Source organism: Lycium barbarum, chromosome 3, assembly GCF_019175385.1.
Source record: "Lycium barbarum isolate Lr01 chromosome 3, ASM1917538v2, whole genome shotgun sequence".
Lineage (NCBI taxonomy): Eukaryota > Viridiplantae > Streptophyta > Magnoliopsida > Solanales > Solanaceae > Lycium > Lycium barbarum.
In genome coordinates this window covers 126,040,007-126,067,784 of record NC_083339.1, presented here as the reverse complement: position 1 = coordinate 126,067,784, position 27,778 = coordinate 126,040,007, and the positions used below count along the sequence as shown (strand labels likewise).

Genomic DNA, 27,778 nt, shown 5'->3' with positions numbered 1-27,778 from the left:
AGTTTAAAATTAATAAAATATTAAATTTTTCGTCTTGTGCCCGGGGTGATGGAAATGACTACAAGTCGCCAACAGGTAATTAACACTAAAGTCCCAACTCCGAAACATGTTATATTACCCCTATTGAAACTAATTAGTTCTAGCGCCTCGAGTGGTAACCACTGAATTAATTAATTACAAGGTATTCCAACGATCTTGAGTAGCAAGCTACAAGGTATTAGATATCTTCCTCTCGTATGATTTAAATTTTTTTATTGGATACTCAATCTTATTAGATTTAGTTCTTGTGTCTCATCTTGATTGATTACTTTCAGCTCGTGTGATCTAAATTTTTTGTCTTTATTTAATAATATCTTACACTAATATAAAATAGTGAGATGGATCTCTATTTTTATTGTGATTCATCTTTTCTTGATTCTTTACTTTTAAAACAATAAAATGTCTAGAGAGTTTTTGTCAAAGTGTTATACAAGTATGCATGGTATCATGTACAACTTCTACTTGGGACTTTTATATGACGTTTTTTTTATAAAATACAGACTATTAACCGAACCTTACCGATACCAAAGAAAAATCGAGATGATGGGACGGTTTCGAAAAGTCTAATTTTAGTTATACAAAATAAAGAAAAATTAGTATGACATAGATTTTATAAAATAACTGCCCGAACCGTACCATTGATATTCAGTGATAGTAGGTGAATTCACGTGTGGCCTGGACAGGCTTATACGCAACTTGTTGAAGTAATTAACCTATATTATAATGTTGTTAGTTAAAATGGCAAAATAATGTTTCAATTTCAAGCACATATTGTCGCTGTAAAAAATATATCGAGATTCAAGTTTTCGATGGATAACAGTAAGAATTTATCCGCACTTGGTGTTTACATCAAATGAATGGATTAATGATATGTATTTGCACAAACTATTATCACTTAACCATAGTTAATTGATATGCAATTTTAATTTTTTAAATCACTTATCTATAGTAATTTTACATAAATTCGGTGCAAACACCCCATGCAGATAAGCATTATACACTGAGGTTCACTAAATTATTAAAAAATGCATTTGAAAAGTTAAAGAAAGCTGTTTTTTGAAATATGGATTCAGTTTAATACTGCGCACCTCCAAACGTTCCTAACTATTCTACAGTATTAGCTTTGGTTGTAAAATAAATGCGACCCAAAATCCTATGAGCTACATACTTTATTTTAGGGAGCTGTAGAGTAGACAGTTAAATTATACTCCCTCCGTCTTATATTACTTGTCCACTTTTCCTTTTACACGTCATTTAAGAACTCATAAATAAAAGTATATTTTTACTACACTACCCTTGTCTCTTTCCAATTAATTGCACTCTAATCAATATTGGTTACTTAAAAAAAACAATTAATGTTAAGGACAAAGTAGAAAAAACTTAATTAATTTTATCTTGATTTTGTAAGTGAATAAGTATTTTGGGACGAATATTTATAGTAATGTGGTCGACTAATATGAGACGGAGGAAGTAATAATATCCATTTATAGAAACTTATATCACTATTTATGAGTACACATTTTCACCGAAATATCCAGTTGACAACTTTGAAGTCTTCTTTCAAATGCCCAAGGGAATGTGAGGATTGAGAAGGAAGGAAATGAAAGGACCATGAGCATAAAAAAGGAGTCAAGATTTTTAAAAAAGGAAAAAAGTCCGAATTTACTTATGTACTATTTGAAATTATTCAATTATTATATGTTATTTGTGTTGTTAGCGAATTATATCGTGTTTGCTCTTGCAATTAGGAACTCCAACGTATAATAGGTGGATGAGACGTATATATCCAAATTGTTCGAGAAAATAGCTCCAAATTTACTCCTTAACTTCTGATTATGACTTAAACTCGTTGCCAAGGTTGGAGCACCATAAGATCAAGGAAATATTTCCTAACGACAACAGTAATATATATTTATACCACTGGATGACAAAATTATTCAATTTCAAATTTTATAGGAACAAAAAATTTCCCCAATCTCCTTTAAAATATTATTCACCTGCCTTTGTTTTTATTGGCGATCATAGACTTAAATTATTCTTTTACCAAATTTAATTCAACACTTTTTTTCATATAATTTTAGATCTTGTCTTCTTATTTTCTTATTTGTAAAAGAGTCATCTTCAATATTTGACCAAGAATTGATCAAACCAAACACATAAAAGCCTGGAGAAGAGTTGACAAATACAATCATAAAAGTCCGCCAATTATTAATGACCAAGATCTGAGTGATTAAAATTTAATGCAAACAAATGAGGTCTTAATCTCTTTGTTATTTCATGTTTACAATCTAATATCATAAGATCATATGTCTTTCCTGCCTTTGAGATTGTATTTTATCGAAATTTTAAAAATAAATGAAATATATCATCATTTAGGTTTCATATTGACTTTCGTATTTTAAGTTGAAGTTTCTAAGAGTAATTATATTTTCAATTATTAAAATTTGGCTAAATTTGAAAATATATATACATGAATGTATTGTTGATAGATTAGTAAAAAGGTGATAATTATCATGTACCACGGGGAGAATTTCTTAGATAAAGATATTGCATGCATTAAGATAATATATAGGTTCAGTTATTTGTTTAATTCATACTAAAACATATAAACTTACGGATTTGCTCCCCTCCAGTAGCCAAACCCTCCAGTTCCTCCAGTTGGCTAGTGGATTTATTACATGTGTCCTCTTGAAATATTTATGGTCCAGATTTATTTTGGTTAACCAAACCATTTTAACCCAGGTAAAATTCTCTCTTTCCTCTCAAACAACAAGGTATTCCCCTTCATCCCAAATCTGTAAGAAAATCTAGCACCTACCAAATCAAAACAAGCGGGTTCCTATGCTAAGATGAAGATTTCGAGTGTTTTGGTGATATTAATTGTTGAAGCTGCTAATCAACAATGGTTGCTGAATTCAAGCTTATTTCTAAATAGTAGTATACCATATCTTTCTACTGAGTTTGATTTATTTTCTTAAGGTTCTTCGATTCAGAAAATAGATTGAAAATTTGTTTGAATAGCACTTCGATTGGGATATAACTACGGAGAACTATTGGTGCAAATCGCATTAATCTACAATTTTTGAGCAACCAACTAATGGTACCTTTTTCTGTGTTTAGTCCGAAATGGGAGAGAAGCAACACTATTTTTTAGTTTCAAAGAAGACGTAGAATCAATTTTCCCATGGGAGAAGCAGAGATGTGATGACAACATCACCACGTGAAGTTCCAACACATAATTTTTTGTGAAAAGTATAGTGCCATTTTTCTGTTTTTTTCTTCAATCAGTAAAATTTCATAACTGTATGTGCCTCCAACATTATTGCTTTTGTTTTCTCTTCTTTGAGAGATTTGGGAGGATGGGAGAGGGGTTCTTGTTTGGCAGTGAAAAAGGTAACAGAGAGAACTTATAATCATGGTTAAAGTAGTTGGGTTAATCAAATAAATCTTGACGATAAATTTTTTAAGAGGACACATGCAGTGAATTTAATAACCTACTAGACAAACTGGAGGGATTGGCTACTGGAGAGGAGCCAGATTCTAAACTTAATGGAGAACTTTATAATTATACGCAAGTCCAGTTGATCGGGTCGGTAGGCTATACTACGATGAAGTAGGCACTGCTATTAGTATATCATTTAATTATGATGGGTCCTCTCATTCTTCTATATATATATATATATATATATATATATATATATATATATATATATACTTCAACCATTATCACAACCATAAGCATCTAAAAGAAAATCTCACAAATATGGCATTACCACAAGACAAAACTAGAGAAGTACTCGCTGCTCAGGCACATATATGGAACCATACATTCAACTTCATCAACTCCATGTCACTCAAATGTGCAGTTCAACTTGGAATACCAGATATCATTCACGCTCATGGCCGAGCCATGACCCTCTCTCACTTGGTGGATGCCCTCCCCATCAACAACAACGCTGAAAGCCAGAATTGTGTTTACCGTCTCATGCGTGTTCTAATCCATACGGGTTTCTTTATTCAAACCAAGAGCAACGAAGAACAAGAAGAAGAGGGTTATTTACTTACTCCGAATTCACGTCTCCTCCTTAAAGACGAGCCTTTGAGTTTAGTCTCCTTTGTACAGATGGTCCTAGATCCAACTATGATGGAACCATGGCACTCACTCAGCAAATGGTTCAAGAATGGTGACGACTCTAGTACTCCATTTGCAACCGCTCATGGCAAGGCGCTTTTTGAATATGCAGGGGATCAATCCAGGCTTAACCATTTATTTAACGAAGCTATGGCTAGTGATGCCCTGTTGGTCATGAGCGTGTTGATTAAAAATGGTAAGAGAGTTTTTGAAGGATTGAAATCACTGGTGGACGTTGGAGGCAGCACCGGAACCGTAGCTAAAGCTATTGCCGACGCATTTCCACAAATAAATTGCATTGTTTTAGATCTGCCGGATGTAATTGAAGGACTTGAAGGGAGCAAGAACTTGAGCTATGTGGGAGGAAACATGTTTAAGTCCATTCCTTCTGCCGATGCAATTTTACTAAAGGTAAAATTTGTAATTTTATGCATAGTTACTGAAATTTTTACTATATAATAAATTGTGCTTGTATTAATAGTTTATGTTTGATGAATGACAAGTAGTGGATATTACATGACTGGAACGACGAAGAGTGTATCCAAATATTGAAGAAATGTAAAGAAGCAATTCAAGATAAGGAAAATGGAGGAAAGGTGATTATCATTGACATGGTACTGATGGATCATAATATACAGAAAGGAGATGACAAGTCATATGAAACTCAACTTTTCTTTGACATGACCATGATGACTCTCGCTAACGGGAAGGAAAGAAGTCAACAAGATTGGGCAAAGCTCTTCTCTAATGCTGGTTTTAGTGACTACAACATTATTCCTATACTGGGATTGAGATCCGTTATTGAGGTTTATCCTTAATTAAAATAGTCCTGTCACTAGAGGTTCAAATAACAGAAGATTTGACCGAAGATTAATCTAGTGAATGTTCATTGCTTCCCGTTTTCATACGTTACAAGAAATGTAATTCTTCATTTATGTATGTTAGCAATAACTAATAAAGGTGCTGTTGTGTTTTATTTCCTTACTCTAGATGTAATGACATATTTGGGTCCTTTCCATTTTTTCCTTAAGTTTTTACTTGGATAACATATGTTCTATTTTGATATTATAGTGATCTTTATTAAATTAACTATAATCGGACCTCAACAATGGTTAGAATAATTAATATTTTCATATCAATTTTTCTTAAATTTTGATATTTTCTTACTGGAAATCATGTAGATAATGTGTGCTAACCTTAATGGGGGGAGGGAAGACCAATTTATGGAGAGTTGTGACTTAGCTCGATACGTCCGTCAAGTAACCGATCTAACAAACGAGATTCATTCTTATTAAATATTAGTTAGGGCCATCAATTGGGCCACACATAAAAAAATAAAAAATAAATAAAAAAAGGTAAATCGTAAATCCAGAAAAAAAAAGTCGTTCTCTGGTTATTAAACACTACATAGAATGGAGAATACATTCCGACTTCAAATTATCTAGTGACTCTGGTGGACAAGCATGTCATGGAAGGGGCAACCCTGATATGGAACTCAATTCTAAAGCCAAAGCACAAATTCCTAGTGTGATAATTAGCAGTGCAAGGAAAATTTGCTGACTAAAGAGAGACTATGCAGAATAGGGATTGCTTGTGATGGCACTACATGCTGTTTATGTGATGATGATGTATTTGAAACAACCCAATACATATTCGGAGAATGCCTGGCTTTCTTTTTCTAGGCCACATTCTTGCTCTATCTGTAACGGGAGGCATGATAAATGAGGTGCTCTTTGGGCGTAATGAATATGTTTTTGTTGGTGTGCCGATATTCATGTGTTACCACCAAAAAAACAAAAAAAACAAATACACCCTATATAATATATCCCATACATATATCAACCGATGAATAAGTACTAGCATTAGGCTTGTGCACAAATTGGATCGGTTCGGTTCGGTTTTGGTCATCATCGAGTTGAAATTTCGAATTTCGACATTCTAAAATTCTCAACCAAACTCGATCCATTCTAGGTTCAATTTGATTCCTTTTTTATTATTTCAGTTTGGTTACACAAATCGATTTGTTCGGTTTATTCGAAATTTAAACAAACAACTATTTCATTTCAGTTTTAGAGTAAACATAACAAAAAATAATGAGATCCTAAACTTGCAGCCTTATAACCAAGACATTAACCAAGAAAAAACCATAAACTTACAAGCATAATAGCATATAAATAGCAAAACAAGAGCTTGACAACTTGTGCAAGCATACAAATCCGCAAACACCACATTACATATACCAAATTAGTCATATTAGCCACTAGTGGCATATAAATTCGGTTTGTTCGGATCGGTTCGGTTGATAATTGAAGCAAATCGTATCCGAACCGTTAAACCGTAATATTTTACAATTGCATTTGTAAATCGAAATCGAATTGTCTTATCCAAATTAAATTATCCAAATTGTTTCGAATCGGTTTGGAAATTCGGATTGAACCGATTTGTGCACAGGCCTAACTAGCATGGCCGGCTCAATGACTAGCTAGGCAAGTAAGGCAATTGCCTTAGGCCCCCAATTTTTGGGGGTCCCAAATTTTACCAAGAATAAGTTGTGTTAATTTTTTCTTAAAGAAAACTCATTATTTATAATAAAAAGCAAAATATTTTTATAAATTTATATTATTGTATTCTCTTTAACCTTTTTCAAATAAAAGAGATCAAAAAATATTGTTTTGCCTTCTTACATTTTGTCCGCCAACCTTATTTAATTCTTTTTTAACTCCTTTTTGTATTTTCTTTCTTCAAATCTCTAATTTAGAGTAATACTCTATCCAAAAAAGAGTCAAATAGTCAACAGTCGAGAAGTGTTGAGTGAAGTGAACTGTAGTTTGCAACAATCATATTAAAGTGAGCATACCAAGTTATCAACTTATTGAATCATTTTTTTTTTTGTCTTAACTCTATTATTTGTCTCTAAATTTTGTCAATCTTACTAATAGAATTATGTTAACGGTTCCTATAATGATTGCTTCAGCGAAAGGATGTTTTTCCATATTGAAATTGATAAATTCTTACTTAAAATTAACAATTGAAAAAAAATTATTCGAAAAAATCAAAAAATTATTAAGTAGTACAAATTTTGCATCTAAAAAAAGTTAGATATATAAATTTTGTTTAGGTATTAGATCTCAAATTAAATTTTCGCTTTAGACCTCCAATTATGCTGAGCCGCTCCTGGGTCTAGAAAGTTTTACTTCTTCTGGTCCATTAATGTAGATGAACATGATTATTGATGAATCTTTAAGATTGTAATCTCCAATGTCATTCAACAAAAGGAAAGTTGACAAGAAAGTTCAACCAGCGAAGCTAACTTTACCACCCAAAATGCAGCTGAATTTATGTATCGCCGTTATCAATTCAATATGATCTTAAAGTACGGGAGAAAATGTTCATGTTTTTAAACCAGAAAGATTCGGTTAAGGGGTTGTCAAAGCAACAAATAACAATCCAGTAGCATTCTTTCCATTTGATTATAAAATAAAAATAAAAAGAGCAATCTGGTGCAATAAGCTCCCGATAGAGTGTTTTTTGGGGGAATTAAGGAAAATGATCCTTATAAAGGTGTAAATATACTTCTCGACTTTGTGATTTAGAGTAGATATACTCTTCGTTAAAAAGTGGTGCATATATACCTCTACTGTTACACAAATAGTGTAAATATATGCATTATTTTTTTAACGAGAAATATAACTGTTCTAAATCACAAAGTTAAAGCGATGTATTGCACATTTTCCCTTCTTCATATGACTGACCCATTTTCTCTGTTTTAGTATTGGGTTGTTCGAGTGGGTCTTGCTATTGAGTCAAAAAATTACACTGTGGGGCCCGCATGTCGGATTTTGCCGAGAAAAATGTGGTTATACCAACATTATTTTATAGGAAACATAGCATCAGTTGAATAACTTTATTGACATGAAAAATTACATCAATGACTTTATGAGACAATTTCAGAAACTTGAGAGACCATTTGAAAAATTTAGTCTAACAACTAACTTTTTTTTTTTTTTGTCCGGATTGGCCTTCAAATGCACTGGTCTTTAATTTTAGCCCATCAAATTGGTGGTCTTTAACTTTTGTCCTTCACCTAATACCACGAGATTTGAGGTTTAAAATCCGGCTCAGTGTAAAAAATAAAAAAAGAATCACAAGGCAGATTTTCATAGCAAAGTTAAGCCTATTCATACCAAAGTTAGGCCATGACAGAGTTTTGCAAAATTGCAACTGAGTAAAAAACAAAAACAAAAATAATAAAATTATCTTAATGCAAACTTCTACCTTAAGGTAGAGTTTCAAACTCTACATGAAGGCCCAACTTTGGCCCGAATAGACCTAACTTTACTATAAACTATACCTTGCAAATTTTTTTAAATTTTTTTTGACTGATCGGGTTTTCAAATTCGAAACCAAAAGAGTTTTAGCGAAGGAAAAAAATTAAAGATCACCAATTTGAGAGAAAAAAATTAAAGATCACTGGGCAATCATGCAAATTGCCCACAACTAAAATATCAAAACTAACTTTTCAACACCTAACGTATGTCTCATATGCCCGTTTCAAGGATGACAACTTTACTTAGATCTAAAGTTGTTATTAGTTTTAACCACCGTATCTTTTTGTGGGGAGTATAGGGCCATATGAGGATATTCCAAATGAATTATATTATGTGAAATGTCATTTTATTTATTGGGAAAAAGACATCCAATGGCCAACGCCAAAGTAATCCCACATTTGGCTTTTGAGACTAATACCGTGAGCTGGCCGGCTCAGCAACCCAACTGCCACGACCCAACTAGGGGCCGTGACGGGTACCCGGGGCTAGCCACCGAGCACCAATCGTTCTAATACTCATCTTACTCATTTAATGCCCTTTTACCAATTTTATACACTAATTGTAGGAAAATCATATTTTATATGGAAACATAAATACTTATATACATTTGCCTCTCGGCCATCAAAATAATATATACATAATAATAACATCTTGTGAGACCATCTGACCCACACTGCGTATCTACGAGCCTCTACTGACATACTAAACATATAGACGGAACAAGACTCCCGTCGTGCCCAAAATATGCATATATACCAAAAGAAGAATCATAAGCACCTCCGGACAATGGAGTGCTCTCAATCAGCTGACAGCTACTAAGGGTCTGGACCAAGCTCACCTCCCTGTCTACCTGTGCGCATGAACACAACGTCCAAAGAAAACGGACGTCAGTACGAACATTGTACTGAGTATGCGAGGCATAAATAATAAAGAAAGACAGTGTTAATATAATGTGAACATCAATATGAAACATCTGAATCTGAATGACAATCATAAAAGAAGTAATGCATGCTGTCTTACTCATACTCATCATAATTTCATATATGCATAATATGCAAGCTGCCCGTCCATATCGGAACGGTGTAATAATCAATAACATTAGCCCGCGTCCAGGCCTCCAGCGTCCGGGGTACCATCTCATGCCGCCCACTAGTGGTGTCTGCCCATGCCAAAAGGTCATGGTGTATCCGTATAGCTGCCCGCCTTGGCGGTGACTGCCCGGCCAACTAGGCGCGGTGTAATATGATCATGACATGCTCATCAAAAATACTTGTAATAATATGCTTATTATAGTACATGCATAAGACTCAAGATCAACTATACTCTGTCGGGGTGGCGTAAGGTCGTGATCCCCCGATTTCATTATGGAGCAATTATTGACATTCTACCTCACCTTAAGGAATTAGTACATTAGGTGAGTGTAAGAAATAAATAGCATCATTATCAATATGGCATCATCATATCATATCTCTTATCTCTTATCTTATATAGACATTTATGGACTTAGGCTTCTAGCTTTCCGGAAAATAAGAACTCATGAAGAGGAAAAGAACTTATGCTATAGGATTCATGCCATTAGAAAGAAAAGACTAGCCTCACATACCTTTGTCGTTTAGCTATGTTATCGTTCACTTGCCCTCCCCCAATGTCACGTCGTTACCTTCACGGGAGAATTTGTATTAACATTAGTTAATCGACTATAAGAACGCGTCGTAAATTCTAGAGAAAATTGGGCAGCATTTCCCCTGTAAACTTAACAATCCTCGAAATTCCAACTTAGCCAAACATCAATCAAAATACCAACAACAACAATACCAACAATTTCATATCAAACTAGGATTAAACCCATTCTTAAATTACTCCCAAAACAGCCCAACATGTATTCGGATGCCAATGCTTGTATACACTTCTTTATTTCCGTATATCCATAATATAACAACAACAGCTACCGCCAATCCCCCGATATTCCAGCCCACAAAACAAACCATAATGACCATAAAACAGTCCCCAAATTATCATCGCAAAACAGCCACAAATATTATACCAAATAGCTCCAAAATATAGTCACAAAATAGCCACGAAAATTACATAAAACAGCCCCAAGATATTGTCACAAAACAGCCCGGTATACGCTTTGTATACAATATCTTTATACACTTTATTTCTCCCAAATTCAAGAACAACAACTTATCAACAACATCAACAACAATATCAACAACCTCAGATAGCAATATAAGCACCTAGAAATCTCTCAAAGTTCCAATAATAAAAAAAACAACCCTCAAGGCAACCATATCAACCAACTAATCTATGACTTCATAACATAATTACCTTCACTTTAAACTAGGGAATTCTCCCATGAATAACTTAATTAACAAGAATGGAGTATATTACATACCTTATTGCCCAGAAAACTCAACTAAAATCCTAGCTCCAAGCTTCAATAATCAGCCACACATCAAGCACCAAATACTATAATCCTTTCCTAACTAGTTTCCAATTTCCTACGATGAAATCTTGGTTTGATTTGGAGGAATTCAACTTGAAAGATTTAGAGAGCTTTTAGGAGATTTTGGGAGGGCTTAGAGAGAGTTTAGAGTGAGAGAGGGGTAGAAAATGAAAAAAAATCAGATTTTTTTTCGTTTTTTTTAGTTTCTGATTTTTACTGTTCACCGGATACTGTTCATCCGCAGAATTATTTCATGGACTCAATTTTTTTTTCTGAGGTGTAACACCAACCGCCTTTTAAAAAAAAAAATACAGACTTTCTGTGGCAACATTAGTTGCCCTAAAAGTCCGTTGCAAAAAAAAAAAAGGACTATTTATGGTGACAAAGATAAACTTTTTTTTTTAGTGGCAATTAAAAAAGTCTCTACTAAAGGTTAAAATTCATATTGAGCCTTTAACAAATGTTTCAAAACATGTGTAATATGTGTATACTTATACAGTGATTGAACTTTAAAAAATTATTCCAAAACATGTATATTATGTGTACATTTATACATTGATTAAGCCTTCATGAAATATCTCAAAACATTTGTAAGGACCCCACCGCCTGGGTCGCCCAGGACCGGTGAGTAGACCCCTTGCGGGCCCCCTCCATGACATGCATGCTTGACATACTCAGGTATTGTATGGACAGGAAATCACACCAGTTCGTTGCGCCCTGCAGAGCTTCGAACCCGTGACCTCAAGCCTTTTGTTCTCCCAAAGGAGACGACTCTCACCAGATGAGCTGCAGCTCAATTGGTGAGAGTCGTCTCCTTTGGGAGAACAAAAGGCTTGAGGTCACGGGTTCGAAGCTCTGCAGGGCGCAGCGAACTGGTGTGATTTCCTGTCCATACAATACCTGAGTATGTCAAGCATGCATGTCATGGAGGGGGCCCGCAAGGGGTCTACTCACCGGTCCTGGGCGACCCAGGCGGTGGGGTCCTTACAAAAAAAGGCGACTTGTGTTTGAGGATCCGCAGGTGTAACCCATGCATGCTGCGGGTTGCCCTCCATGACTTGCTCATGTACACTGCATTATTGTGGCAGTGAAATCACACCAGTTCGCTGCGCCCTGCAGAGCTTCGAACCCGTGACCTCAGGCCCTTTGTCCTCCCGAAGGAAGCGCCTCTTACCAGTTGAGCTGCAGCTTTGTCACGCCCCGAACCATGGCCTAGACGTAACACGGCACTCGGTGCCTGACTGCATGTGACCGAGCGAACCACATGGCTTGCTGAATCAGCATAATACATAACATAAGCGGAATATAACGTGAATGCATGATGAGCCTTTATAAAACATGGTAAGTCACAATACTAAATAAAATACTTGATTAAACATGAGTGAACCAAAATGGTTATACGACTCCAAATGTTTGACATGACATAACTGACTTGTCTAGTCTATGAAACCTCTATCATGAGTCTGTCTGGAAAACATACTTACTGGGACAAGGCCTCCAGCATACCTCAGATGCATAACTAATCATAAACAAAAATTAACTAAACCCCGAATGAGATGGGGCTCACCAATAAGCTGATACGTGCAGATCCTAATGAGCAGAGGCGTCGTCCTGTAAGTTCGTACCTGCATCGTGAAATGCAGGCCCCCGGGCAATAAAAAGGGGACGTCAACACATTGAATGTACTAGTATGTATAGCAACTGAAAGAAATAACATGGGACATGGAATAACATGATGAGAACTGAAACTGAAAAACTTGGACATGAACATGAGCATGAGTACATATGTATATATATAACATTAGTAAAAACATGATAAGTAGGGAGAGCAATAACTTATAACCGATCCATGGTCTGGTGCTTGCGTCCCGCCAGCAGAACACTCAATCCTTGCCAGGGAACATGAGATTTGCTAAAATATGAAAGGATCCAGTCATTATGAGAGATCGTCCGGGACATGGGTGGAGCGATCCTCATCCTACGGTGGCTACGTAGTTTCAGGCTATCTGAAGCCCTCCTCGGTAATTAATGCAACTCCCAAAACATGAACATGTAAAATAGTGGCACTTTCTGCCCATGGTATATCATGAATCATAACTTGCTTGTACATAGTGTTCATGAATCATAACTTGCTTGTACATAGTGTTCATGAATCATAACTTGCTTGTACATGGTTTTCATGAATCATAACTTGTTTGTATAGTTTCATAAGATAACTTGTCATAGTCTTGCAAAACATGTTTTTGGTTCATGAGTAATAACAATAGTTCGAAATCATATATATATACTTGTCTTGAAAACATGCTTGTAACTTGCTGGATGAAATCATAAAGTTTCATATAAACATAATGCGAACACATGAGGAAGAATTCATGATTCATGGATTTAGCTAGGATTCCTAATATCCGTAATGGAAGATTAGGAATACAATGACGAACATAGATACAAAATTCATGTACATACATACATAATTACGGGCTACCAATATGTTGGGTTTAATGCCCTAGGATTTGAACTTCATGGATTTTACGAAACGGATCATGGGGAAGAATGTAGAGATTCCCACATGTGGATGGAAGTTCTACTTACCTTAACCTCCGCCTTTGAGCGTATCACAATGTACTTCAACCCCTTCAACTTCAGTCTATAGCAATACAAGTCATAGGGATTCTATATTAGCAATCATATCCATATTTTGTTCATCTAAGCATTTTATCAAACACTTGGTGGGCATGAAGCTCCACAACCTTCATTAATGGTGATTTCTTCACCCAATTCCCATTCTATTACTTCTAGGTGATTCTACAATCTTAATTAGATGTAACTAACATCATCCTTCATCACCCATATGAATACAACAATCCCAAGTCAACAATCCAAAACTCTAGCATTGTTCATATAATCCTCTTTATCAAACCCATTTACTATTCTCCCAAGAACTCATCAATTCACAACTATAAATGTTCAGAGAGTAGAAACATTACCTTTTCGAAGTCCAATCCTCTTGAGTTCGGGTTCTAGGGTTTTCACCTCCAACTATAATGTTCCAATCATAACTCTATAGATTAGAAGGGTTTACTCAAGTTAGAACGGGATTAGGGACTTGGATTCAATCTAGAATCATGATAGAAACTTACCTTGGAAGATCTTGAGATTTGGGACTTGTTCTCTATGAGTTTAGAGAGTATTTTCGTGAATGGGGAGGCTAGGGAAATAACCCCAAGTCCTAAATATAGCTTAAAACGCGTAAACCCGACTTTTGACCCGAAAACGTACTTAACGGACCAAACGACGGTTCAAACGACGAACCGTCGATCAGATCGACGGAGCGTCGATCTGCTCCGTCGAATTGGTCAAATTTCCAGTGAACAATGCACAATCGATGGTTCAAAGGACGAACCGTCGATCAGATCGACGAACCGTCGATCAGATCGACGAAACGTCGATCTTCCCGTCGAAGTCACCCATTTTCCAGCGAAGACAGGCTTCAGTAAAATGGGCATAACTCTTTGCAAAGATGTCCGTTTGACCTCCATAATATACCGTTGGAAAGCTATTTCAAAGGGCTACAACTTTAATCAAGGATGTTTTCCCAAATTCCAAATTAATAATGGGGTTATAATCTTTGGAAGTATGACCTTCCATAAACTCTCTTGCAAACATGCTCCGTAGAGTGGTTTTCAACTTTGCTTTGCCCAAAGACATTTCTTATGACTTAATTGGTTTTCAAAACACTTCCTATAATCCTCATATTGGTTCCATTATATTATCATCTTATGAGTCAAACTTTCGTCCGAAGTTACGAGGTGTTACAATATCTCCCCCTTGGGATCATTCGTCCTCGAATGATAACCATTCGGGATTCTACAAAAATTTCGCTAGAGTTTCCCCTGTAATAAGGCACTACCAACCTGTCACAAAAACCCATAATATCATTGCCTCACAGGGCTACATCACAATAGCATTATAAATTGGCCACACACGACCAAAAACATGAAAAGAAAGCTTCCATACCTCAAAATCTTGGTGCTTCATCATAAATCTCTTCTGCAGGCTGAAACAAGTGCGGGTACCTGGATTTCATATCCTCCTCGGCTTCCCATGTAGCTTCCTCAACTTTCTGACTCCTCCACAGGACTTTCACTGAGGCTACTTCCTTAGTTCTCAACTTGCGAACTTGACGATCAAGAATGGCTACAGGGATCTCCTCATAGGTGAGGTCATCCTTAACTATTATAGCATCAGCAGGAACAACCAACGAAGGGTCTCCCACACACTTCTTCAACATGGATACATGAAACACTGGATGAACAACAGCTAACTCTTGTGGCAACTCAAGTTCATAAGCTACTAGACCAACCTTTCGTAGAATTCTGTAAGGTCCAATATATCTGGGACTAAGCTTCCCCTTCTTGCCAAATCGCATAACACCCTTCATAGGTGAGACTTTAAGGAACACCCAATCGTCGACTGAAAACTCTAAGTCCCTACGTCTCACATCTGTATAAGACTTCTGGCGGCTCTGAGCTGTTTTCAACCGCTCCTGTATTAATTTGACTTTCTCCATAGCTTGATAAACCAAATCTGGCCCTAACAATTCTGCTTCACCTACTTCGAACCAACCAATTGGTGATCTGCATCTTCGCCCATACAGGGCCTCAAATGGTGCCATCCCAATACTAGCATGATAACTATTATTATAAGAAAACTCAATGAGTGGTAAGTGATCATCCCAATTACCTTTGAAATCCAAGACACATGCTCGCAACATATCCTCCAGAGTCTGAATAGTACGCTCTGCCTGGCCATCTGTTTGTGGATGAAAAGTCGTGCTGAGGTTTACCTTGGTACCCAATCCTTTCTGGAAGGATTTCCAGAAGCTCGCTGTAAACTGAGCACCACGATCTGAAATAATGGACACTGGTGTCCCATGCATCCTGACAATCTCATTAACATACAGTTTGGCATAATCTTCTGCTGAATATGTGGTCTTGACTGGCAAAAAGTGTGCTGACTTAGTAAGTCGGTCAACGATCACCCAAATGGAGTCATGTCTCTTAGCTGAACGAGGTAAACCTGATACAAAATCCATATTGATCATTTCCCATTTCCAGACAGGAATATCAATATTCTGAGCCAGACCACCAGGCCTCTGATGTTCGGCTTTCACCTGCTGACAGTTCAGGTACTTAGCTACAAAATCTGCTACATTCTTCTTCATATCGTTCCACCAGTAAATCTCCTTGAGATCATGGTACATCTTAGTGGAGCTTGGGTAAATGGAATACCTAGAGTTATGAGCTTCTGACATGATTCGCTCTCTGATCCCATCTACATCTGGAACGCATAATCTGCCTCGATATCTCAAGGTAAAATTATCTCCCCCTTGTTCAAAAGCTAAGGCTTTCTATTCATGAATCCCTTCTTTCATCTGCAGCAAGTAGGAATCACCAAACTGCTTCTCTCTAACTTCGATGACTAAGGAGGAATAAGCCATTTTCTGGGCAACAACTCCACCTACCTCGGAGCCTGAAAGTCGAATTCCTAGCTTGGATAAGCGGTGAAATTCTTTCACCATAGTTCTCTTGTCTGTCTAAATCATGAGCCATACTTCCCATACTTGATTTTAGATACTTCCTAAAATACTCATAGTACTGTTGTGCGCTAAGTCTATGACTAGCACCCTAAAGATTAGAGTCTCATGCAATGACACTACCTTTGTGACACATAACTGGGCATGATCTTATAGCTTTTCTATGATCGCCTAATTGATAGTAATTGAACTTGACACGATTCGTTTGACGATCATTCTACTCATTTCGGGTTAGGCATATTCCCTATGGAGGCTATCTCATTATGCCAACCTAACTGAATTAAGGTTCTTCATATCTCATACTAACCCTTTGGGTCTCCAATTATCTCACTGGACTTACTGGAGATTTATGCATCTCCCTCTTAGACCAAGGCTAACGTCTTATACTTACAAACTCTTCTCCTTTGATGGGATCCAATTAACATTCCTTATCTTCTGTAACTCCTTTGTACTCTACAACATTGATGAATCTTTCGACTCCCATTTGAGCAATTTCTCATGGGGAAAAACTAAATTTATTTACATGAACGGTTGCTACTGTATTCATAACTGGCATACCCCATCTTAATGACTTTACTCTGCTCACATTGTAAATCTTAGGTCAACCCCTTTTGACAACTCTTAAAGGCTATTCTTCTGTGGTTTGCTCTCTTACGGCTTAGCTGATTTCTTCTTCCACTAATCATTCTACTCTGAACTTAACTTAAGCCCTTGGTTTCTAACACACATTCGGATGTATCCGAACTGTCACCCACTTGAGGTGTTCATCTGAATGGGAAATCAAATCATATTTCTCAAAGTCAGTCGTACTCGTAACTTAGTCAAATCTTATCATTACTGTTGATATGGCTTTTCCAGACATATTACGAACTTATATCTCATTCTCCTTCTATTTCTAGAAAAATTTTGGCAGAGTTTCATCTGTATTTCTTACTATCCCAAAAACCTGCACGCAGGAAATACCAACAATGCCTCACAAGGCCAACATATATATACATATATATCATATCATATCATAGCCACACAGGGCTCCCAATTTCAACAGCAGTATAAAAATGATGAACTTACCTCATATGTCCAACTCAAATTGTACCTGTTACACTTTCCTGTTTATTTTCCCTTTCAATCTTTAACTGCAGATGGAGTGGGTCCTGATGACCTCCGGTAGAAAACTGTCTGCCACCACCTCCTTGAGATCCTCCATGATTTACCTTTTCCCTGTAGACTTAGCTCCTTTTCTAATTTCTCTAATATCCTCTTCCTGTGGTATCCCATTCTCCTTTCTCAAGAACATCATTATCATTCAACATACTATTCATTCCACTACACCCATTCTCGGGCAACTTACATTGTATTCCACTTTCAATAGCACTTGAAGTCTCATTCGTTACCAGCAAGTACTGCAGAATTGTACTCCCTATGGGTAAACATGCTTACTTGGACCTTGAATTACCTGTTCATCTCTTGCGCATTCGAAACGTACGTAATTCGAGAGGAAGAGAAGCTACTTATTGCTCTAAGCTTCATGGCACGATCTAGAGTAGAAAGAAATGAGACAAATCCTGAATGTCTTGGTGGTCAACTGTTTATATGTATGGGGCCCTCACACATATAAAAGTGACCCCACTTGACACGGTTTCATAGACTCCCTAAAGACTCTTGAACCTAGGCTCTGATACCAAGCTTTGTCACGCCCCGAACCATGGCCTAGACGTAACACGACACTCGGTGCCTGACTGCATGTGACCGAGCGAACCACATGGCTTGCTGAATCAGCATAATACATAACATAAGCGGAATATAACGTGAATGCATGATGAGCCTTTATAAAACATGGTAAGTCACAATACTAAATAAAATACTTGATTAAACATGAGTGAACCAAAATGGTTATACGACTACAAATGTTTGACATGACATAACTGACTTGTCTAGTCTATGAAACCTCTATCATGAGTCTGTCTGGAAAACATACTTACTGGGACAAGGCCCCCAGCATACCTCAGATGCATAACTAATCATAAACAAAAATTAACTAAACCCCGAATGAGATGGGGCTCACCAATAAGCTGATACGTGCAGATCCTAATGAGCAGAGGCGTCGTCCTGTAAGTTCGTACCTGCATTGTGAAATGCAGGCCCCCGGGCAATAAAAAGGGGACGTCAGCACATTGAATGTACTAGTATGTATAGCAACTGAAAGAAATAACATGGGACATGGAATAACATGATGAGAACTGAAACTGAAAAACTTGGACATGAACATGAGCATGAGTACATATGTATATATATAACATTAGTAAAAACATGATAAGTAGGGAGAGCAATAACTTATAACCGATCCATGGTCTGGTGCTTGCGTCCCGCCAGCAGAACACTCAGTCCTTGCCAGGGAACATGAGATTTGCTAAAATATGAAAGGATCCAGTCATTATGAGAGATCGTCCGGGACATGGGTGGAGCGATCCTCATCCTACGGTGGCTACGTAGTTTCAGGCTATCTGAAGCCCTCCTCGGTAATTAATGCAACTCCCAAAACATGAACATGTAAAATAGTGGCACTTTCTGCCCATGGTATATCATGAATCATAACTTGCTTGTACATAGTGTTCATGAATCATAACTTGCTTGTACATAGTGTTCATGAATCATAACTTGCTTGTACATGGTTTTCATGAATCATAACTTGTTTGTATAGTTTCATAAGATAACTTGTCATAGTCTTGCAAAACATGTTTTTGGTTCATGAGTAATAACAATAGTTCGAAATCATATATATATACTTGTCTTGAAAACATGCTTGTAACTTGCTGGATGAAATCATAAAGTTTCATATAAACATAATGAGAACACATGAGGAAGAATTCATGATTCATGGATTTAGCTAGGATTCCTAATATCCGTAATGGAAGATTAGGAATACAATGACGAACATAGATACAAAATTCATGTACATACATACATAATTACGGGCTACCAATATGTTGGGTTTAATGCCCTAGGATTTGAACTTCATGGATTTTACGAAACGGATCATGGGGAAGAATGTAGAGATTCCCACATGTGGATGGAAGTTCTACTTACCTTAACCTCCGCCTTTGAGCGTATCACAATGTACTTCAACCCCTTCAACTTCAATCTATAGCAATACAAGTCATAGGGATTCTATATTAGCAATCATATCCATATTTTGTTCATCTAAGCATTTTATCAAACACTTGGTGGGCATGAAGCTCCACAACCTTCATTAATGGTGATTTCTTCACCCAATTCCCATTCTATTACTTCTAGGTGATTCTACAATCTTAATTAGATGTAACTAACATCATCCTTCATCACCCATATGAATACAACAATCCCAAGTCAACAATCCAAAACTCTAGCATTGTTCATATAATCCTCTTTATCAAACCCATTTACTATTCTCCCTAGAACTCATCAATTCACAACTATAAATGTTCAGAGAGTAGAAACATTACCTTTTCGAAGTCCAATCCTCTTGAGTTCGGGTTCTAGGGTTTTCACCTCCAACTATAATGTTCCAATCATAACTCTATAGATTAGAAGGGTTTACTCAAGTTAGAACGGGATTAGGGACTTGGATTCAATCTAGAATCATGATAGAAACTTACCTTGGAAGATCTTGAGATTTGGGACTTGTTCTCTATGAGTTTAGAGAGTATTTTCGTGAATGGGGAGGCTGGGGAAATAACCCCAAGTCCTAAATATAGCTTAAAACGCGTAAACCCGACTTTTGACCCGAAAACGTACTTAACGGACCAAACGACGGTTCAAACGACGAACCGTCGATCAGATCGACGGAGCGTCGATCTGCTCCGTCGAATTGGTCAAATTTCCAGTGAACAATGCACAATCGACGGTTCAAAGGACGAATCGTCGATCAGATCGACGAACCGTCGATCAGATCGACGAAACGTCGATCTTCCCGTCGAAGTCACCCATTTTCCAGCGAAGACAGGCTTCAGTAAAATGGGCATAACTCTTTGCAAAGATGTCCGTTTGACCTCCATAATATACCGTTGGAAAGCTATTTCAAAGGGCTACAACTTTAATCACGGATGTTTTTCCAAATTCCAAATTAATAATGGGGTTATAATCGTTGGAAGTATGACCTTCCATAAACTCTCTTGCAAACATGCTCCGTAGAGTGGTTTTCAACTTTGCTTTGCCCAAAGACATTTCTTATGACTTAATTGGTTTTCAAAACACTTCCTATAATCCTCATATTGGTTCCATTATATTATCATCTTATGAGTCAAACTTTCGTCCGAAGTTACGAGGTGTTACAACATATATAATAATACTTATGATACATTTTCTATACATACACAGTAGGGATAGATATTCTATACAACAATTATACATTTTTTATACTAAATTAATCATCATCAAAAACCTAACAAGCTAAAATATATCAACTACAAACTAATAAAATTAGTAAGTATACATTAATTATACATTTATTAAACATAAATTATACGTTTATTATACATTTATTTTACATAATTATACGTGAATTATACATTTATTATACACATGTTATACAATAATGATACAGTTTCTATACGTATGATACATTTTCTATACACATACAGTAGTGATACATATTTTATACAACAATGATACGGTTTCTATACGTCTATGTATGACATATTTTTTATGCATATGATATACTTTCTATACAAGAATGATACAGTTTATATATTGTACATGTATGATACATTGTCTAGACGTATGATACACTTTCTATACAAGAATGATACAGTTTATACATAAATTATACAACAATGATACATTTTCTATACTTATGTATGGAGTATGTATAATATGTGAATCATTAGTGTATAAACAATGTATAATATATGCATGATTAGTGCGTATACGTTGATGATACATATATTATACACAATTTACATAACAATGATACGAACCTATGATACATTTTTTGTAGATATACGGTAGGGATACATATTCTATACAACAATGATACTTTTTTTATACGTATGGTACATTTTCTATACATAGTTGATCTTTAGTGGCTTTTACGAAAAAAAAAAAGATCTTTAGTGGCAACTAAATTTGCCACAACTAGTCCTCTTATTTTTTTTTTGGCAGCGGACTTTAGCCTCCACAAAAGGTCGCGCTGGCTACACTTTGGGTTGTAGAAACATGGGCCATCCGGGGGGAATAGTTGGGCCGGATGGCCCTTTATGTCCTTTTCCCTTATTTATTACCTACATGTAGCTTGCAAAATTATTATTGCACCGAACTGTTCTTCTTAATTCATCTAAAGTTAATTGGGAGATTAGATATTACTTATTTAAAATTCATAAAAATTTGTGACTGAAAATTTTATTAGAAATGCATATGAATGATAGCAAGAAAACGGATGAAAATTATGGGTATTGACCGGTCTGTTTGGTCCAACTATATCAAATTTTAGTTATGCTTTTCAGTTTTCGATTTTCTAATTGTCATCCATCAGCATAGTATGATAAAGATATTATGTCCAACTTAATCACAAAAATTGACTTATCACTACCTAAAACTATACAGAAACACCAAATACTAATCCGAGAACCGACGTGGGACACTCAAACATAGTGGAGCAGTGTCTATCATTGTTGTCTTGTTTACTTCTTCAATCTCAAGCACTCTACTTCTCATTCTTCTTATAACTATAGGCTCACTTAAGATGGGTTATTCACATTCTTCTTATCTATTTATATTTATATGTATATTTATGTTATATCCCGTATTTTCGTACGTTGGATTATTCATAAGCTGAGGTGGGGTTCACATGTTGAGATTTTTTTTTTAGGACATATTACAAGTTATATGAATAATATATGCGAAGTTAAACACAACCCAAGAAGGACCCTTGAGCCAAATCAAAGTGAAAGCCCTCCAAAATAATATTTTTAATATACGTTTTCGGGTGATTTGACTTCGGGAGGTCATAACCCTATCAGAATTTGGGAATTTGGAAAAACTCCCAGAATGAAAGTTGTAGATAATTAAAATAGCTTTCCAACCATAGGTCGTGGGTCTGCATATGACATCGGGATAAGGAGATATGGACATTTTAAGGCAGAAAGGTCGAGATGAACAGTGAATTCGGCCCAACCCAATTCCAACTCGGGTCAGGCTAATTACCCATGATATTTAATGAAAATTTTCAGCTTTCTCCTTCATTTTTCAGACCAAAATTTCCAGAATTTTCAGAGATAGATAGAGAGAGAGAGAGAGAGAGGAGAGGTAGAGAGAGAAACCAAATTTTGACCACAATCTAAGTCCCGAATCGCGAAGTTCATGAAGAGAAAAGTGTTGTACGTCGCGTTGCCTTCAATTTGAGCTAAAAATCAACCAATAAGAAGAGGGTGGAAGTGGTTGCTGCATACTTAAGGTAAGATTAAGGTCCATTTTTCATTGTTAACAAGTTTATTTAGAGTTTTAACGGATTAGAACGGAGAAAACAACATTATAAGCTCGTTTGTTGTTTTGTTGGAATTTATGGATTAAGGGGTTGTTTTAGGTGGATTAAAGGGATGGAATTAGCTGAGTTATGATGTATAATAATTGTTGATATTGTTGTTGATGTTGTTGATAAGTGTTACATCCCGTGTTCTCATGCGTTGGAAAGTGTACGAGTTAAATGATATTAGTAATGGACATGAGGTTATCCCCCAAGGTTATAGGTGGTTAGATTGATGGTACAGATGTGTTCTAAATATCAGAAGTTAAACAAATAGAAGAAAATAAGTTTCGTCGAGGTTTAAAATTTATTTGAGTGAGATACGGTCCAAGCTATAACATCCCGTATTTTTCTCTTAGGTGAAATATTTTAGTAGAAAGTTTGATAGATATGATTTTATAAAGTTATTAAAATTACTACTTCTAGATATGATTTAAATTATAAACCTTATATGAGGAAGTTTATAAATGTGATTTTTCCTTTATTGTAAAGATAGAGATTATTTTCTCATAAGAAAAGAAATTATCTTTTTACCGTTTTAAAAATTTATGGTACAAAAATTTGTACTCCTTATATGAGATTGGAAAATTAGACACGATATACTCTTCTAGATATCTCCATATTTACGTGTCAATTGTTATAAGATATTTTTTATATATATTTGAATAAGGTTGAAGTCTTTCTATTTGACAATATTACTTATGATATTTTGTCATTTTGCTAAGATCATTATTACCAAGGAACGTCTTCCAACATAAAGTGGTGACAAAGAGATAAGATATACTTTCTATTAAGACACGTGGGACACCATTTCTTTACATAGAAATAATCACCACCGTATCCAACATATGTTTATATTTGTTGCATTCCTTTTGTGCTAGGATATAAATATATATATACACATCTGATATATTAGTTCTTAAACATTAAGGTTCTCTAGATATCTAGCACCACCGTATGTTGCTATATATGTTTATTAGTTGTGTAGAACCATAGCATCCAAGAAGATTAACATTTCCATGTATAGCTAATAAAAGGGCACCAACCATGGTATTTTCAAGCCATTGGTTCAACGTGAAAATGGGGAATTTGGCCTAGGGGAGAGTTGCTCCAAGACCATGTATAGTTATCCTCCTCCGTCGACTTTACGTTTATAACATCGGTTTCCTCCGAATCCTAGCAAATCAGAGAATTGTTTTTCAAAGAGAAGGTGGAAGAAAAGTATTTCTTGGCATATAAGGTAAGAAATCTTCTCTCCTAGACGTATTTGATTTATTCAAGTCGTATCTAGATTGCTAGATGAAAGAAATACAAAAATTATGCCGGAAATCGGATAAATTATTATTGTTACCATGTGGACTGTTTGGTGGTTGTTATAAATTGTTTGGTGTATTGGAATATCGGGGAATTGGCTGTAGTTGTTGTTGTTATTATATTATGGATATACGAAAATAAAGAAGTATGTACAAACATTGGCATCCGGATGTATATTGGGTTGTTTTGGAAGTAAAGTAAGAATGGATTTAATTCTAGTTTGATATGAAATTGTTGATATTATTGTTGTTGGTATTTTTATTGATGTTTGGCTAAGTTGGAATTTCGAGGATTGTCAAGTTTACAGGGAAAATGCTGCCCAATTTTCTCTAGAATTTACGACGCGTTCATATAATCGATTAACTAATGTTAATACAAATTCTCCCGTGAAGGTAACGACGTGACATTAGGGGAGGGCAAGTGAACGATAACATAGCTAAACGACAAAGGTATGTGAGGCTAGTCCTTTCTTTCTAATGGCATGAATCCTATAGCATGAGTTCTTTTCCTCTTCATGAGTTCCTATTTTCCGGAAAGCTAGAAGCCTAAGTCCATAAATGTCTATATAAGATAAGAGATATGATATGATGATGCCATATTGATAATGATGCTATTTATTGCTTACACTCACCTTATGTACTAATTCCTTCAAGGTGAGGCAGAATGTCAATAATTGCTCCATAATGAAATCGGGGGATCACGACCTTACGCCACCCCGATAGAGTACAGTTGATCTTGAGTCTTATGCATGTACTATGATAAGCATATTATGATAAGCATATTATTACAAGTATTTTTGATGAGCATGTCATGATCATATTACACCGCGCCTAGTTGGTCGGGCAGTCACCGCCAAGGCGGGCAGCTATACGGATACACCATGACCTTTTGGCATGGGCAGACACCACTAGTGGGCGGCATGAGATGGTACCCCGGACGCGGGAGGCCTGGACGCGGGCTAATGTTATTGATTATCACACCGTTCCGATATGGACGGGCAGCTTGCATATTATGCATATATGAGATTATGATGAGTATGAGTAAGATAACATGCATTACTTTTTTTATGATTGTCATTCAGATTCAGATGTTTCATATTGATGTTCACATTATATTATCACTGTCTTTCTTCATTGTTTATGCCTCTCATACTCAGTACAATGTTCGTACTGACGTCCGTTTTCATTGGACGTTGTGTTCATGCCCACAGGTAGACAGGGAGGTGAGCTTGGTCCAGACCCTTAGTAGCTGTCAGCTGATTGAGAGCACTCCATTGTTCGGAGGTGCTTATGATTCTTCTTTTGGTATATATGCATATTTTGGGCACGACGGAGTCTTGTTCCGTCTATATGTTTAGTATGTCAGTAGAGGCTCGTAGATACGCAGTGTAGGTCAGATGGTCTCACAAGATGTTATTATATATATATATATATTATTTTGATGGCCGAGAGGCAAATGTATATAAGTATTTATGTTTCTATATAAAATATGATTTTCCTACAATTAGTGTATAAAATTGGTAAAAGAGCATTAAATGAGTAAGATGAGTATTAGAGCGAGTGGTGCTCGGTGGCTAGCCCCGGGTACCCGTCACGGTCCCTAGCTGGGTCGTGATAATAAGTTGTTGTTCTGAATTTGGGAGAATAAAGTGTATAAATATATTGTATACAAAGCGTATACCGGGCTGTTTTGTGCCGATATTTGGGGCTGTTTTATGTAATTTTCGTGGCTGTTTTGTGGCAATATTTTGGGGCTGTTTTATGTAATTTTCGTGGCTATTTTGTGACTATATTTTGGAGCTGTTTGGTATAATATTTGTGGCTGTTTTGCGATGATATTTTCGGGACTGTTTTATGGTCTTTATGGACTGTTTTGTGGGCTAGAATATCGGGGGATTGGTTGTAGTTGTTGCTGTTATATTATGGATATACGGAAATAAAGAAGTGTATACAAGCATTGGCATCCGAATGTATATTGGGCTGTTTTGCGAGTAATTTAAGAATGGATTTAATTCTAGTTTGATATGAAATTGTTGGTATTGTTGTTGTTGGTATTTTTATTGATGTTTGGCTAAGTTGGAATTTCGAGGATTGTTAAGTTTACAGGGGAAATGCTGCCCGAATTTTGTTAAGTTTCATTCGTACTTGGATTGGTTAGTTAGTGATGCGGATAATCTAACTGTGCCTATGTTATCTTAATTTTAGACCTGCGAGCTCGAGAAGTAGACGTTGGACATTAGATAGAGTTCAAGGTATGTGAGGCTAGTCCTTTCTTTCTATGGCATGAATCTTATAGCTTGACTCTCTTTTTATCCATGAGTTCCCTTAAGTTCCGGAAAATATGAGTCTATGTCCATAATTAGCCGCACAAGGTAATGAGTAAAGTATAGAAATCCCAATACTCATGTTGTGATGATCCTATGATGTTAATGATGCTATTTATTGCTTACACTCACCTTATATGCTAATTCCTTCAAGGTGAGGCAGGATGTCAATGAATGTTCCATAATGACGTCGGAAGCCACCGATCTTACGTCATTCCGATATAGTTATGGCTTTTGATTGGGCTCTTATGCATGCTTTATATATATGTATGTATTTTATCACACCGCGCCGCGCTATAGTCGGCCGGGCAGGCACGTAGATGTGCACACCACTATAGTGGGCAGCTTATACCCCGGACGCGGGAGGCCTGGACGCAGGCTATGATTATCACACCGCTCCTACATGGACGGGCAGCTTATACATTATCACACCGTACCTATATGGACGGGCAGCTTATATATGTATAGATACATGACATGATAATGATTATGAGTAAGTCAGCATGCATTATTTCAGTTATACTTGATAGCCAGTACAGATTGCTCTTTCTTGATGCCTCCTTATCTCATTGATGCCTTCATATTTCATTGATATATTGTTACTGTTTATGTCTCTCATACTCAGTACAATATTCGTACTGACGTCCATTTTCTTCGGACGCTGTGTTCATGCCCACAGGTAGACAGGGAGGTGAGCTTGATCCAGATTCTTAGTAGCTGTCAGCTGATTGAGAGCACTCCATTGTTCGGAGGTGCTTATGTTTATTATTTTGGTTCCTTTATGCATTTCGCGCACGACGGAGTCTTGTTCCATCTATATGTATAATATGTCAGTAGAGGCTCGTAGACGCGCAGTGTGGGTTAGATGGTCTCACAAGATTACTATGTTATATTTGTATATGTTATTTTGATGGCCTAAGGGGCATATGTATATAAAATCATTTGTGTTGTCAAATGAAAAATGGTTGTCTTATGATTATGAGATTATGAATGATAAAGAAATGTAAAATGGTTATGACGAGTGAGAAAACGAGCGGTGCTTGGTGATTAGCTCCGGGTACCCGTCGCGGCCCTAGTCGGGTTGTGACAATTTATCTATCTATA

The 27,778-nt window shown here is 36.3% G+C and overlaps 1 protein-coding gene and 1 long non-coding RNA gene across 5 annotated transcripts; both read left to right on the top strand.

Annotated features, from left to right (window-relative positions):
- The first annotated feature begins 3,781 nt into the window (after nucleotides 1-3,781).
- LOC132634128 (trans-resveratrol di-O-methyltransferase-like) lies at nucleotides 3,782-5,147 on the top strand. The gene is made up of 2 exons (XM_060350430.1): nucleotides 3,782-4,582; nucleotides 4,678-5,147. The coding sequence occupies exons 1-2, from the start codon at nucleotides 3,803-3,805 to the stop codon at nucleotides 4,987-4,989; spliced, it is 1,092 nt and encodes a 363-aa protein (XP_060206413.1). The 5' UTR covers nucleotides 3,782-3,802; the 3' UTR covers nucleotides 4,990-5,147.
- Nucleotides 5,148-23,746: 18,599 nt separating this feature from the next.
- On the top strand, nucleotides 23,747-27,666 carry LOC132632312 (uncharacterized). Of its 4 annotated transcripts, XR_009579310.1 has the most exons (4): nucleotides 23,747-24,277; nucleotides 24,744-24,800; nucleotides 25,562-25,634; nucleotides 26,556-27,666. It is a non-coding gene; the product is annotated as an uncharacterized LOC132632312 (long non-coding RNA). The 4 variants fall into 4 exon arrangements; XR_009579309.1 differs by having other exon boundaries at nucleotides 24,744-25,634; XR_009579308.1 differs by having other exon boundaries at nucleotides 24,744-26,602; nucleotides 27,354-27,666.
- The last annotated feature ends 112 nt before the right edge of the window (nucleotides 27,667-27,778 follow it).